This window comes from Balaenoptera acutorostrata, chromosome 18 (genome assembly GCF_949987535.1).
Source record: "Balaenoptera acutorostrata chromosome 18, mBalAcu1.1, whole genome shotgun sequence".
NCBI lineage: Eukaryota > Metazoa > Chordata > Mammalia > Artiodactyla > Balaenopteridae > Balaenoptera > Balaenoptera acutorostrata.
The window spans coordinates 54,686,175-54,698,913 of NC_080081.1; the positions used below are offsets into that span (position 1 = coordinate 54,686,175).

Genomic DNA, 12,739 nt, shown 5'->3' on the forward strand with positions numbered 1-12,739 from the left:
AAAATGTTAGCTCTATTCAGCAGCACTCAGCGTACTCCCATCTATGAATGTACAGTTAAGACCCCTTGTTTAGTTTTTTAAATTATGCATTCGGGCATATAGTATTATGACTTTGAAAGCAAGAACTTCAAGGTCACAGGTGTGAACTTACCCTCTTGCTTTGTAATCATTCCAAAAGGTTCTTTCTTGATATCAGAACTGTTGTCGTTCTCTCCTGATATCAGAACTGTTGTCATTCAATTCACTGTCTCCTTTTCCACTATCTCTCACACTAAACTCATCTGGATTTAAATGTGTCCTGGAAGTGAAAAGGAAAGAACTACTCCGTTATCCATAAAAATGTACACAATTTCAAACCCATGGCTTAGAGATAATGATAAATACTCTGCAATTACCTTAAACTTGCAGCAGATTTATCCTCTCCGCACAGGAATGGGGAATGAAAAGGACCTGAGACGGAACCCTGTTTAAAAAGAGGTGTGAGAGCAGCCGTTAATAATATTTCACCCTTAGATATCAGACTGACAGAGGAGGCGCAGCACCTCTCACCTGGAGTGCTGCAGGAAGACATCATTTAAACCCTGACGGAAAGGGATTCGAGCTGGACCCATAAGGAAGTTACCAGGGGCCGAAACAGCAGGAATAGACATGGGCCTCCATGAACACAGGACCATCAGGCCTCCTCCTGCTCTCATCTGTGAAGAATTTTTCCTCTCAAATAAAAAATAAACAAGTCCCGAAAAGTTAGCCACTTGAAGTCCCAAACCTGATCAGGCATTGAATTTTCATAAAGCTCCCAGCGTGAGAATTTACTAAATGCTAACGAGGACACTAAGAGAGCTGGGGGTGCGCTACCTGGGCCCAGGGGATCCCGCTTCTCTTCCGAGGTGAGGAGCATAAGGACACCGCACTGTTCCCGGACTGGGAAGTCTCGTCAGACTCGTTCCCCTGCGCCTCTGAGGAAATGGAAAGCGGCGGTGTCTCCACGAAGAACCTTGGGTCGAAGCTCCCAGGGTCAGCCGCTGATGACCTGCAACACGGGCAAGCCTGGCCACTGCTCGCATGGCACCCGCTCTGTCTGTGCTCACAAAGCCTCTTCCTCCGCGTCCTAGCCTTGCCTGAGCAGGAACAAGTCACGGTGACGATGGCCACCAGCGGAAGGCCGCAGCCGCTGGTCAAAACCCCGACCACAACCACGGAGAGGTCAGGGTGCCGCCCTGCTCCATGCGCTGTGCGCCGTCCCGCGGGTCCCTCCCGTTCCTGGTTTGCCGGCGGAGGCGGCCGTGGCACCAGCACCACCTCTCCGCCAGGTGGCGCCGAGTGCGCGGGCACGAGGAGCAAGGTGGCCGTGCACTACCGGGCCGGCCGGCCTCCGTCCCGCACCACGACGGCCGCCGTCAGCGGGTCGGCGGGCTGCGGGGACAGGCGGCACTGCAGGCACAGCTCACCCGTGGCCGGGTGTAGCGCTAGCGCCCCGGGGCCGCAGTCGCTGCGGAGCTGGATGTAAGTCAGCTCCGCGTTGAGGTCTTGGTCCGCGTCCCTAGCCTGCAGTCGGGTCAGCAGGTAGCCCAGGGGCGCGTCCCGGGGCAGAGGGGCCTGGGCTGAGTCACTGACGAGTGGCGGGGTCACCAGCCGAGGCGCGTGGTTGTTCTGGTCCTCCACATGCAGCCGCACCACAGCCCGGCCCCGGAGCGGCGGAGAGCCGCCGTCGAGCGCCTCCAGCCCCAGCCACAGCTCAGCCAGTTCCTCACGGTCAAAGCACCGTCGTGCGTGCAGCTCCCCAGTGACGGGGTCCAATGAGACGTAAGTGGACACGGCGCCCCCAGCGCGGCCCACCTCGGCCTCCAGCAGCCGGTAGGTGACCTGGCCGTTGCGGCCCAGGTCCGGGTCCCTGGCGGCCACCGTGGCCAAGTAGGCCCCGGGCGGGTTGTTCTCACGCACCGACACCTCATAGACCGGCCGCGTGAAGAGCGGCTCGTTGTCGTTCTCGTCGCTCACCCGCACCAGGTAGGGCCGTACGGTGCGCAGCGGGGGCGCGCCGCGGTCCTCGGCCACCAGCGTCAGGTTGTACTCGGCGATGCGCTCGCGGTCCAGCGACCCCGCGGTCACCACCAGGTAGCTGCCCGCGTAGGCCGGCTGCAGCCGGAAGTGCTCGTGCCCATAGAGGGCGCAGCGCACCTGCCCGTTGGCTCCCGAGTCCCTGTCCGAGGTGCTGACCAGCGCCACCAGGCTCTCGCGTGCCGCCCCCTCTGGCACCAGCGAGATGGCTCCGGCCTCTGGCGTCCCGGGCCCGGTCGACGAGGTCGCGTCCGCAACCCTGAGAGCGGCGGTGGCAGCGGCGAAGGGCGAGGCGACAGGCGCGCCCGGGGCGGCCAGCGGGGTGATGGCGATGTCCGGCGCGTTGTCACTGACGTCGCGGATGCGCACGATGACCTTGCAGGTGGCGGCGCGGGGCCCGGGGCCGCGGTCCTGCGCCCGCACGTCCAGTTCGTAAGTGTCCTGGCGCTCGTAGTCCACGGGCCCGGCCAGGGTGAGGCGGCCCGAGCGCGGGTCGAGGCGGAAGAGGCGGCGCGCCTCGGGCGGGGTACGGGAGCCGAAGGCGAACACCACGTCGCCGTTGGGGCCCTCGTCGGGGTCCGCCGCGTCCAGGTCGAGCAGTGGCGAGCCCACGGGCGCGTCCTCCGCCAGCTCCACCTCGGCCACGGCGCCCTGCGGGAAGGCCGGGCTGTGGTCGTTCGCGTCCAGCACGCGCACACTGAGGGCGGCCGTGGCGGAGCGCGGCGGGCGGCCTCCGTCCTGGGCCACCAGCTCCAGGTTGTAGGCGGCCTGGCTCTCGCGGTCCAGCTCCTGAAGCAGCACCAGGTCGGCGCACTGGGCACCGTCCGCGCGCGTCTGCAGCTCCACGCGGAAGGGGCTGTGCGGCTCGGCCAGGCGCATGCTCTGCAGCCCATTGGCGCCCACGTCCTCGTCCACTGGCACCTCTAAGTGTATGCGCGTTCCCACGGCCGCGCCCTCGGACACCTCCACGGGGATCTGGGCCCGGGGAAAGCGCGGCGCGTGGTGGTTGATGTCCCTCACCTCCACCTCCACGTGCACCAGCCGGAACCGCTCCTGCCAAAAGCTGACCACGTCGAAGGCCTGGCCGCACAGCCGCTCGAGGTCCAGGCCCGCGTCTCCGACGGTCAGCTGCCCATCGCCCTCTTGCATCTGGATCAGCGAGCTGTTGAACTTAATCAGGCGGAACTGGCCTGGCACCTCGCGCTGGGAATTAAACAGGATGTGGTCAGACAGAACACCGATGGAGGTGCCGAGGGCTTCTTCCTCGTAGGTGAGGAAATTGACAGTTTCGGTGCAAGACCCTGACACCAGAAGCAGCAGCAGAAGCAACAGGGACCCCAGTCCAGCCCTGTGTAAAATGTCAGTGGGGAATCTGAGCCTCCAGTGAGACATTCCTGTTCGTCAAAGGGAAAGAAAACCACCAACAATCCGAGTCTCTGCGCTCAGACTTCCAGCTTTCTCAAGTCCTCCTGAGTGCACAGTCAGGAGACACTTGCCGTCTTAAATACTTTTGATCACTAAACCCTCTCTGCTATGTAATCGCTTTTCTCTGCCTGGGGCCCAAGCAAGCTTCTTCTGAACCCTACCGGGGTGGTTACCTAGAGAAGAATATGCAAATAAGCATCCATCTGGACCAATCCACAGTCTCCCGGCCTCTGGGTCATGTTCTTCCCTTGAAAGAGCTCACAGAAGGGCCTGGAGAGCTGAACAGTGGCCAGGGCAGTGCAGGGGGTCATTAAGATCCCTACAGAAGTTTACACTATAAAAACGCACCCTGCTTGCTTTGCTAGTGTGCCCGAATCTCACTTTGAGAGTATGAGCAGGGGACCCGCAGCGTCTTTATTCCTTCCTGAGCACACATAGTTCTCGGACAGAGGCACAATTGCTATTCTCCTTTACCATTTTGAAACAAATGCATATATGCATCCTTTGCCACCCACGGTTATCCATCTATATTGGGTTATCATTTCCTGTATTGAAAGGTTCTGGGGGAACAGCTTTTCCAGAGTCAGGCAGTCTCTAATCAGAGAAGAACTGTTTTCCAAAGTAATCATTTCTGAGTAGCTTTTCCCAAGCAAAGAAACCATTAATGATGAAATTTCAGCCCCTTCATCTCCTTTTATGTCAGTAATTACTTATACATGAAAACTCGGTGTCAGTCAGGGAGGTTAGTCTACCCTACAATTCACTGCAAGGGATAGTTAAGGGTAAGAAAAAGATTTAGGGAAATATATTGCAGTCAGTCTTGTTAGAAAATTGCTATACACCAATTATTTTTTAAAAGCCCTTGGCTGAAGAAAACCGCAGGTGGCCTGATAGGCTGAAGGCTAAAGAAACATTAAACCATCTGTCTAAAGCACAATAGTCCTATATTAAGTTCTCTTTATGTGTGAAGTGTTCTAAATGCTAAACAGTCCCACATGTTAATGATGACATTGTTCCTCGTGCCATGGAGCCGTCATCAAGGCAGAGTGTTCTCTAACCAGTCATCTTGAATAAAATCAGTGAGCAGGCTGAGCTATTAATACGCCCAGGCTATTCTTGGCTCCTACATGATCTGTAATGTTATTGATTCCTGCAGAGACATGTCAGTAAATGACTATTTTTTTTTTCCTTTCACTCTTAAGAGGGAGTTGCACTTATTTTAGCACCAGGATCTGTGAACCCAGTTCTGAAACTGAGCCATCTTTGATGAGATAATTAATTTCCAGGGGTTTTAATTTAGTGGAGCATTTGGCAATGACTCTAATTATAAGTACCAGTAACCGATAGAGAAGTACAGTGAGAGCATGGCTTGATTTTCATCTCAGGTACTCTGAGATCCTAAAAAGAGAAAGAGCTTCATTTTGTTTACTTTAGATTATTTAAATTTAATTTTCTTATTGTAGTATAGTTGATTTACAATATTGTGTTAACTTCTGCTGTACAGCAAAGTGACTCAGTTATACACACATAGACATTCTTTTTTTATATTCTTTCCCATTATGATTTGTCACAAGATATTGAATATAGAAGGACTGGGAGTTTATGATTAGCAGAGGTAAACTATTATATATATGATGGATAGGCAACAAGGTCCTACTGTACTTTCGATTTTTAAAATTTTGCCTGACGAGGCATTCATCTGAGGAAGGAAACAACTCTACTTCAGTTTAGTGAGACTAGATTTCTTGTTGGCCAGTATCCTCAATGGTATTAAGACAGTTTGCTTTCTTTCTTAGAACTGAGTACTCCAAGGAAGCATCTGGTTATTCAGTCTTTGGGTCTCAGGGAAAACAAGAGGATCTGATCCCTTTACCCAATTTCTTCGTTCCTAGCTGCCCCTTATCGGAAGACTGAAAACTGATTCGGCCCATGCTTTTTAAAAGGCACATGCTTCCACGCACTTTAGCCAGGAGAGGGACCCATTTCATCACCGTCCAAGTCTTGGCCCTTCTCCCCCTCGTGGCACAGAGTCCCGGCCAAGCCTGGCTCTTGCCAGTCTTCAGCGTCATTCTGGCCATTCACGATCAGAAAAACTGCTCAGTATCCTGAAAATGAAGAATAGTCTATGACTCTATCTACCGAACATCAAAAGACCCAGATAAAACATTTTAAAAGCCAGGCAATCATACACATTACTTCCACAATGCTAAACATCTGGCCACTTAATGTTTGAAAACATCCACCTATGATGCTTAAATGCTTGATTGCATTTTCCCCACTTCGCCTCCAGCTGTTTGGCAGCAAGGAGACCATCTATGATAAGGAATGTGCTATATTGTCAGAGATTCATTATTAGCTTTAGCTTTGTTTCCTAGTAAACAACCACGTTATTAAAACACTGCTTTATGAATGAAAGACAGCTGGAGTTTCAAGAAAGAGACATTTTCTGAAGCAAAAATTCAGTTCTGTGCCCGTAGATTGACAAGCTGAATAATATAGAAACTGTATGATCTGTCCCCTTAGGATGTGTCATCGGGAAGCCGTGTTTACAGCCTTGAGCCCATGGTACTCTCATGTTCCATTCTGTTGGCTCTGTTAGATAAAAATCTGTCTCAATATTAAAAGCACTGTGGCAGAAATGTGCTTTATGTTGCTTGTTTTCCCATTTGCCAGCATATTGCCAAACTATACTACCGCCACTACAGGAAGACCAAAATGTGGATAAAGCAGCAGTTTGGTCCTCTGGCTCAGTTTGGTTTCAAAAGGGATGAAGGGGGGTGGGGGGATTTGGTTGAACTCCCTACATTGTTTACTTTTGTTCCTAAAACAAAAGCACCAGACATGCTAGTGTTCCCCCAAAATGCCAGAAAACCAGATCTGTAAAACAGGATTTGCATTCTAATCATTTTAATAAAAGATCTTCTCTTTTGCTGAACAAGTAACTCCAGTGTGTCCCTTACACACTAAGACACGTTGGACAGAAACTGAGATAAATTTCACCGTAAACATGGGGGAAAATAGTCCGTAATTCAAAATAGTGCCTGTGCCTTTGCATATTCCCCTTTTCCTATTGCATAAAACTAATAACATGTTTAGGGGGAAAAAATGAAGCCACGGGAAAATCCCAAATGTAAATATTTGGCTAGATTATGGTGTCCACACTTCAGAGTAAGCATCAACTTCTATAGAACCTTGAACTAACAGTTCCAGAAACAGTTTTTGTGCCATTTAGAATAACTCACTCTGTGTACCATGTGAAACCCATTTTCATTTCTCAACTGAACAAACATTCTGGAGAAAAGATTATAATGAGCAAAACATTATCAAGTGCAATGTTGCTGTCTTAAAGCAAGTTCTAGAAATTGAAGCAATGAAGACTGAAAGAAAACAAATCAACCTAACAACTGGGTTTTTTTTTTTTCCTATTTTTAAAATCATACCCTGAAAAAGCTAAAGTCATTCTTCAGCAGGATGAGCCCCCCAAATTGAGAGTAACTGTTTTAAGTGCTCGCATAAGAAGGGTCATTATCTCACATTCCTGTTACCCCACTGACCCCATTAGGTCTTGACTGTGCATTCATTTATAAGAAAACTCATCAGCAAATTGCTGGTCCTTTCTGGAAAATGATTTCAGGGAAAATAATTCAGCCCTGAAGTCAGCCAAAATACTGTCTACAAGCGTAGCCTAGAAACAAATGATATTTATCAACTACTTAAGTGCTTGAACCTAGAGAAAATCACAGGGAACCACTATAGAGTATCAACACTAATCATAAATTCCCCTTAACATTAAACAAGGATTTAAATGACATAATCTTCACTTAGAAAAAAATTTTCCCATAGGATCATTATGTTAATAATGATATTATCAAAACTATGTAGTCTTAAAATACTACATAAAACTAGTTTTTAAACTGCTGATTTTATTAGCCTAGCTCTATGAAGGAAATTAAGTCAATGAATAATGAAAAATATTTTACTTTTTTGGTTCAGGGATACCTCAAACCCGAACCGAGCCAGAGAAATTGACTTTGCTACTTGACTTCGGTCATTGGCTCAAGGACCATACTTTGGATTCTTACCACTCTATAGGAAAAATAATATCTGCCCCCCTCTCAAGAATGTTGCAAAGCAAGAGAAGAGTAAAAGAATATGGACTAAGGAGTAACTTTTCATCTGTGCCTTATTTTATCTTCATCTCTCTTCCTCTCACCTGAACCTCTCTATTCCTAATGTAAAATAAAGCTTGTGACCACCAGTAACCAGAGCCCTTTGGGGGTCCTTTTTTTTTTCTTTTTTTGGCTGCATTGGGTCTTCGTTGCTGCATGCAGGCTTTTTCTAGTTGCGGCGAGCAGGGTCTACTCTTCATTGTGGTGTGCGAACTTATTGCAGTCACTTCTATTGTGGCGGAGCACGGGCTCTAGGTGTGTGGGCTTCAGTAGTTGTGGCACGTGGGCTCAGTAGTTGTGGCTCACGGGCTCTAGAGCGCAGCCTCAGTAGTTGTGGCGCACAGGCTTAGTTGCTCCGCAGCATGTGGGATCTTCCCGGACCAGGGCACGAACCTGTGTCCCCTGCATTGGCAGGCAGATTCTTAACCACTGCACCACCAGGGAAGTCCCCACTTTGGGGTCCTTTATCAACAGATATTTGATCAAGTATTGGTGACTCAATATAGCTCACAGCCTTGTAGAAGAAAATACTTAAATGCTAAAAAAAATAAAGCCATCAGAGTTCAGAGAAGACACAGTGCCAAATGACATGGAGAAAGTTATATCAAGTGCAAATAGGAAGAGATCTCAGGCTTTACAGGTAAAATCAGAGTCAGCCAGAACTGCCAGGGATGTAGAGAACCCAGGAGTGATGTTTACAAGCTACGGAGAAAGGCAGGCACAGAGCCTTTTATGGGGACTAAATATACCAGTTGGTTGGAATGGATGGCTTTAGGAGGACAAGCTTGAATGGGTGGCACAGTTGAAGAGGACCTTGATGTAAGCTAAAGAGTTTAGACACTTTTAAAGCAGTAGTGAGAAAGTATTGAAGTTTGTGGAGAAAGAGGTAGTTGATATGTATTCTATTACAGTAGTTCCCACTTACCTAAGGGGGATTTGTTCCAAGACCCCCACTGGATGCCTGAAACAACAGATAGTACTGAACCCTACTGTATATACTATGTTTTTTCCTATACATATATACCTATGATGAAGTTTAATTTATAAATTAGGCACAGTAAGAGATTAACAACAATAACTAATAATAAAATAGAACAATTTTAACAATATACTGTAATAAAAGTTATGTGAATATGATCTCTCTCTCTCTCCTTCTTTCTGTATCAAAATATCTTATTGTACAAATTTAAGGCCTTTTCTATGCTCACTAAGCACTTCTTGTGCACTGTAACCATAGCTTTTGCAGTCTGAGATGCAACAGCAAAACTAGCACAAATTTCTTTTTCCTTCTTCACAATTTCATAGATAGAAAATTTATTCATACCATAGATCTTAGCAACCTCAGCATATAGTTTTTTTTCTTTCCTTATTAAGTGGGACAACTTTCACCTTTTCACTTAAAGCGAGCACTTTATGGCTTCTTTTTGCATATTCAAATTGCCAGCTTCACTATTCTGGCCCTTTGGGGCTATTATGAAGTAAGATAAGGGGTACCTGAACACAAGCACTGTGATACTGACAGTCTATCTGATAACCAAGGTGACTACTAGGTGACTAAGGGTCAGGATACACTGGATAAAGGGATGATTCTTGTCCCGGGTGGGATGGAGCAGAACGGCATGAGATTTCATCACCCTACTCAGAACACCATGCAATTTAAAAACCTATGAATTGTTTATTTCTGGAACCTTCTATTTAATATTTTCAAACTTCAGTTGACCATAGGTGACTGAAACCAGGGAAAGTGAAACCACAGATAAGGGGGTGGAGATAATGGGGAACTACTGTATGATAAATAATGTAGACGATTGCCTTTCCTGAACATTGGTGAAATCCTCAAAAAGGATTGGGTTTTTTCGGAAACTTTAAACCATGATCCAGCACAATGACTGGCTTATCATAAATATTTGCCAAATAAATGATCAAGGCAGTAGATATGGTATACAACTTCTGCCTACCTCAAAACCCACCCGGTAGCAGAATGAATTAAAGAGAAGATAGGAAGCAAGGAGAAGACCAATTTACGTGCCTCTGCAATTATATACCAGATGTTAAAGCCCTGAACAATGACTTTGAAGAAGTATTGGGTGAGAACCTAAGAAACACTGAAAAGGAAAAATTGGCAGGATTTCATGGCATATAAGCTGTAGGGGATGCAGAAGATGCAACAAATAAGTGATTCTAAAGCTATTGGATGGATTAAGGAATAGTCATACTTTCTCGGTGCTCTCAAATATTGAGCAATACGGTATTCCCAAATAGAATTCCCAAAGGCCCCTGCTACTTACCAGCTGAATGACCACACACAAAAGACTTTATCTCTATAGACTTCAATGTCTTTAGGAAAGAATGCTTACTTTGAGGGATTGCCTTGAGATTTAAGTAAGAAAATGTAGGAAGAGCAAAAAGCCCAGTGCCTACCATTTTGTGAGGTCTCATAAGACAACTGAATCCTTTGTTACAGGCACTTGCATATCACATACCTTTATTTAAAGGTATATTTCTTACCCCCATTAGGAATTCTTCCAGGTGTTAATCATGTTTTCATCAAATTTGTATCCCGGAGCCCAGGACATTGCCAACCACATGAAAGGGGCTCGTGAATATTTTGAAATAGTTGTGAGGGTCCCACCACCCAATGTCACTTCTGTGTAATTCTTACCACATTACATCATCTGAATTCTAAACTGGAAAACTTGCTAAAGGATCATAAGATCCTTGGAACTTGTAGATTATGTGAGACTTCTGCAATAAGTGAGACTTACAGAATAATATGCAAGACTTGGTGCAGCCACAAGTAACAAAACTGGTTTCTTGAGTCAGTTTCAACACTGTCCTATCAGGGCACATTGGACATTCATTGTTTTTGCCTGTTCAGCATCCAGGTTTTTTCTGAGAAACCACCTCTTCGATAAGTCAGTCCAGGTGACTAAGGTATGATAGACACCCCCACTCCTGGTACTCAGATCACCACATGACCCAGGCTTAGCCAGATTAAAATAGCCCATCCTCCTAGCTACAGTGATTGACTCAGGTACATGCATGTTTCCCAGCTCGGGCCAATCAGGGCCATTGGGCATCAGCTCCAGGACTGTTGCTACTATTACTAAGAAAGGGATATATTTTTTTCCTCTGGAGTTGCTGAGCTAAGAAGATGTAAGCTGGATATGAGCCACTAGGTTGAGAGTGCTTGCCTGAGTATAAATTCAACATTTTTCAAAAAAAAACAAAAACTGAAATGGCTCTGAGCACTTAGATCCAACCATGCCTGATCTCCCACTGGACTTTTCATTTAAGTATAACAGCAAGTTCCCCTTTTATATCCAAGAAAATTAGCAAATTCCAACAATGAGAAAGGAATTCTAAGTAACAGACTCTGAAATGAGTAATTATCTGAGGGGATCCAGGGAGGAGGTCCATGGAGACCTATCTATACACTAAGTCAAGAGGTTGCCCTGCTCTCTTGCTATGTGTTTGCACAGCCGCTGGCAAACCATTACTCGTATTTTGGGATTCAGATCATGTGTCTACTAAAGCCAGAGAATAGGATTGGAGGGAAGGACTAGGCTACATTTATTTTAAAAAAGGATAGTCTCCAGTTGAAGATAGTCCCTCTGAGAGCAGAAGGGGAAGAAAGTATAATATCACTAAAAGAGTCCCTTTTCCAACTGAGGCCAATAATCCAAGAAGGTTGAAAGTTGGCAATCTTGGCAAGTCTTAAGGGTAAAAAAAGCAAAAATGTCTGTACCAAACTAAAGTTAGTGCAAAAAAATCAATGGCAAAAATAATCAGGAAGATAACATTGAGGTCTCACAGAGCCTTGAGGTCCCCTGTCCCTCTCAAACTCCCCTTAAGTTTGGAAGATCCAAGTTAAGATAAATTAAAATCACCTCACGGCAAAAAAGCCATCCCTTGAGATGCAACTTGGAAGCAGAGGGACATGTATTAACTGTGATTCCCACCCCAGGATATTGTTCTGAACGACCCTGGAGAGGCCCAGGTGGAAGTCATTTAAGCTGAGGGTTAAAGGCATGAACAGAACATTCAGGGCTGTTGCTAGGAGATGGAAATCCCTGGGCTGGGAGTAAATTTGAGCACTGTCTTCAGCTTTGATAGTGGAGTTGATCAAATGCAAGTAAATATTAAACTATTACCTGGCAAACAAGGGGCTGAGATTCCTGAACCCTCAATAATAAATGGTAAAGCCCCTGGAATATCACCTCAATTCCCAGCTCAGATGTGGTCACAGAGGAAAAAGGCTAAGAAAGAACATCTTTTTGACTAGGATCCGGGGAGGCCATCCTGGCCAGTCTAGGAACACACATCACAGTCAGCTTAGGGAGTCCTTGCATCTTCTGGCAAACAGCCTACGTGCTGTGGACAGTGGCCACTGAACGTGGTTTTCCCTTTTCCAGATGAGTGTTTTAAATTGCAGTTATTTGTCATTGATCTGTTGGGGAATGTTAAGTGTATCAGATAAGTTGTCAGATCATGAGCAGTTGATATACCCAACCCTGACTGAGAGCAGTGCAAATCTTCCCAAGATTTCACTTGTTACAGGACCCAGTAATTATACCTTATATTAAGCTTCCTTAGGGAACTGATTAGGTCACCAAGTAGTGATTTATTTTAAAATAATTTTTCTGTATGGTATGGAGTGGGGGCCAAGGTTTATTTTTTCTCATATGTTGTTCCAGTACATTTAGTGAAAAGAGTATCCCTTCCCCATTGAATTATCTTGTTGCTTTTGTCAAAATGAACACATGTGGGTCTATTTCTGACTGCTCTATTTTGTTCCATTGATTATATGTCTACCCTTCTGACAATTCCATATTGTCTAGACTACTGTAGCATTTATGGAATGTCATGAAACCAGATAGTATAAGTCTTCCAACATCAGTTTTCTTTTTCAGAATTGTTTTGACTATTCTATGTCCTTTGCATTTCTGTGTAGATGTTAGAATCAGCTTCTCAATTTCTACAGAAATGACTTCTGCAATTTTGGTTGGAATTTCATTGAATCTATGCTTCAATTTGAGGAAAATGAACATCTTAACAATATTGAGTCTGCCAATCCATAAATATGG

At 46.2% G+C, this 12,739-nt stretch overlaps 1 protein-coding gene across 1 annotated transcript; it reads right to left on the reverse strand.

Annotated features, from left to right (window-relative positions):
• Nucleotides 1-1,353: 1,353 nt before the first annotated feature.
• LOC103004257 (protocadherin-8-like) lies at nt 1,354-3,450 on the reverse strand. The gene has a single exon (XM_057532704.1). It carries the CDS (start codon nt 3,448-3,450, stop codon nt 1,354-1,356), a length of 2,097 nt encoding a protein of 698 aa, XP_057388687.1.
• Between the last annotated feature and the right edge of the window lie 9,289 nt (nt 3,451-12,739).

What these genes read in the sequence shown, in the direction of transcription:
- LOC103004257 (XM_057532704.1), bottom strand. Translation starts at nt 3,450, where the DNA reads ATGTCTCACTGGAGGCTCAGATTCCCCACTGACATTTTACACAGGGCT.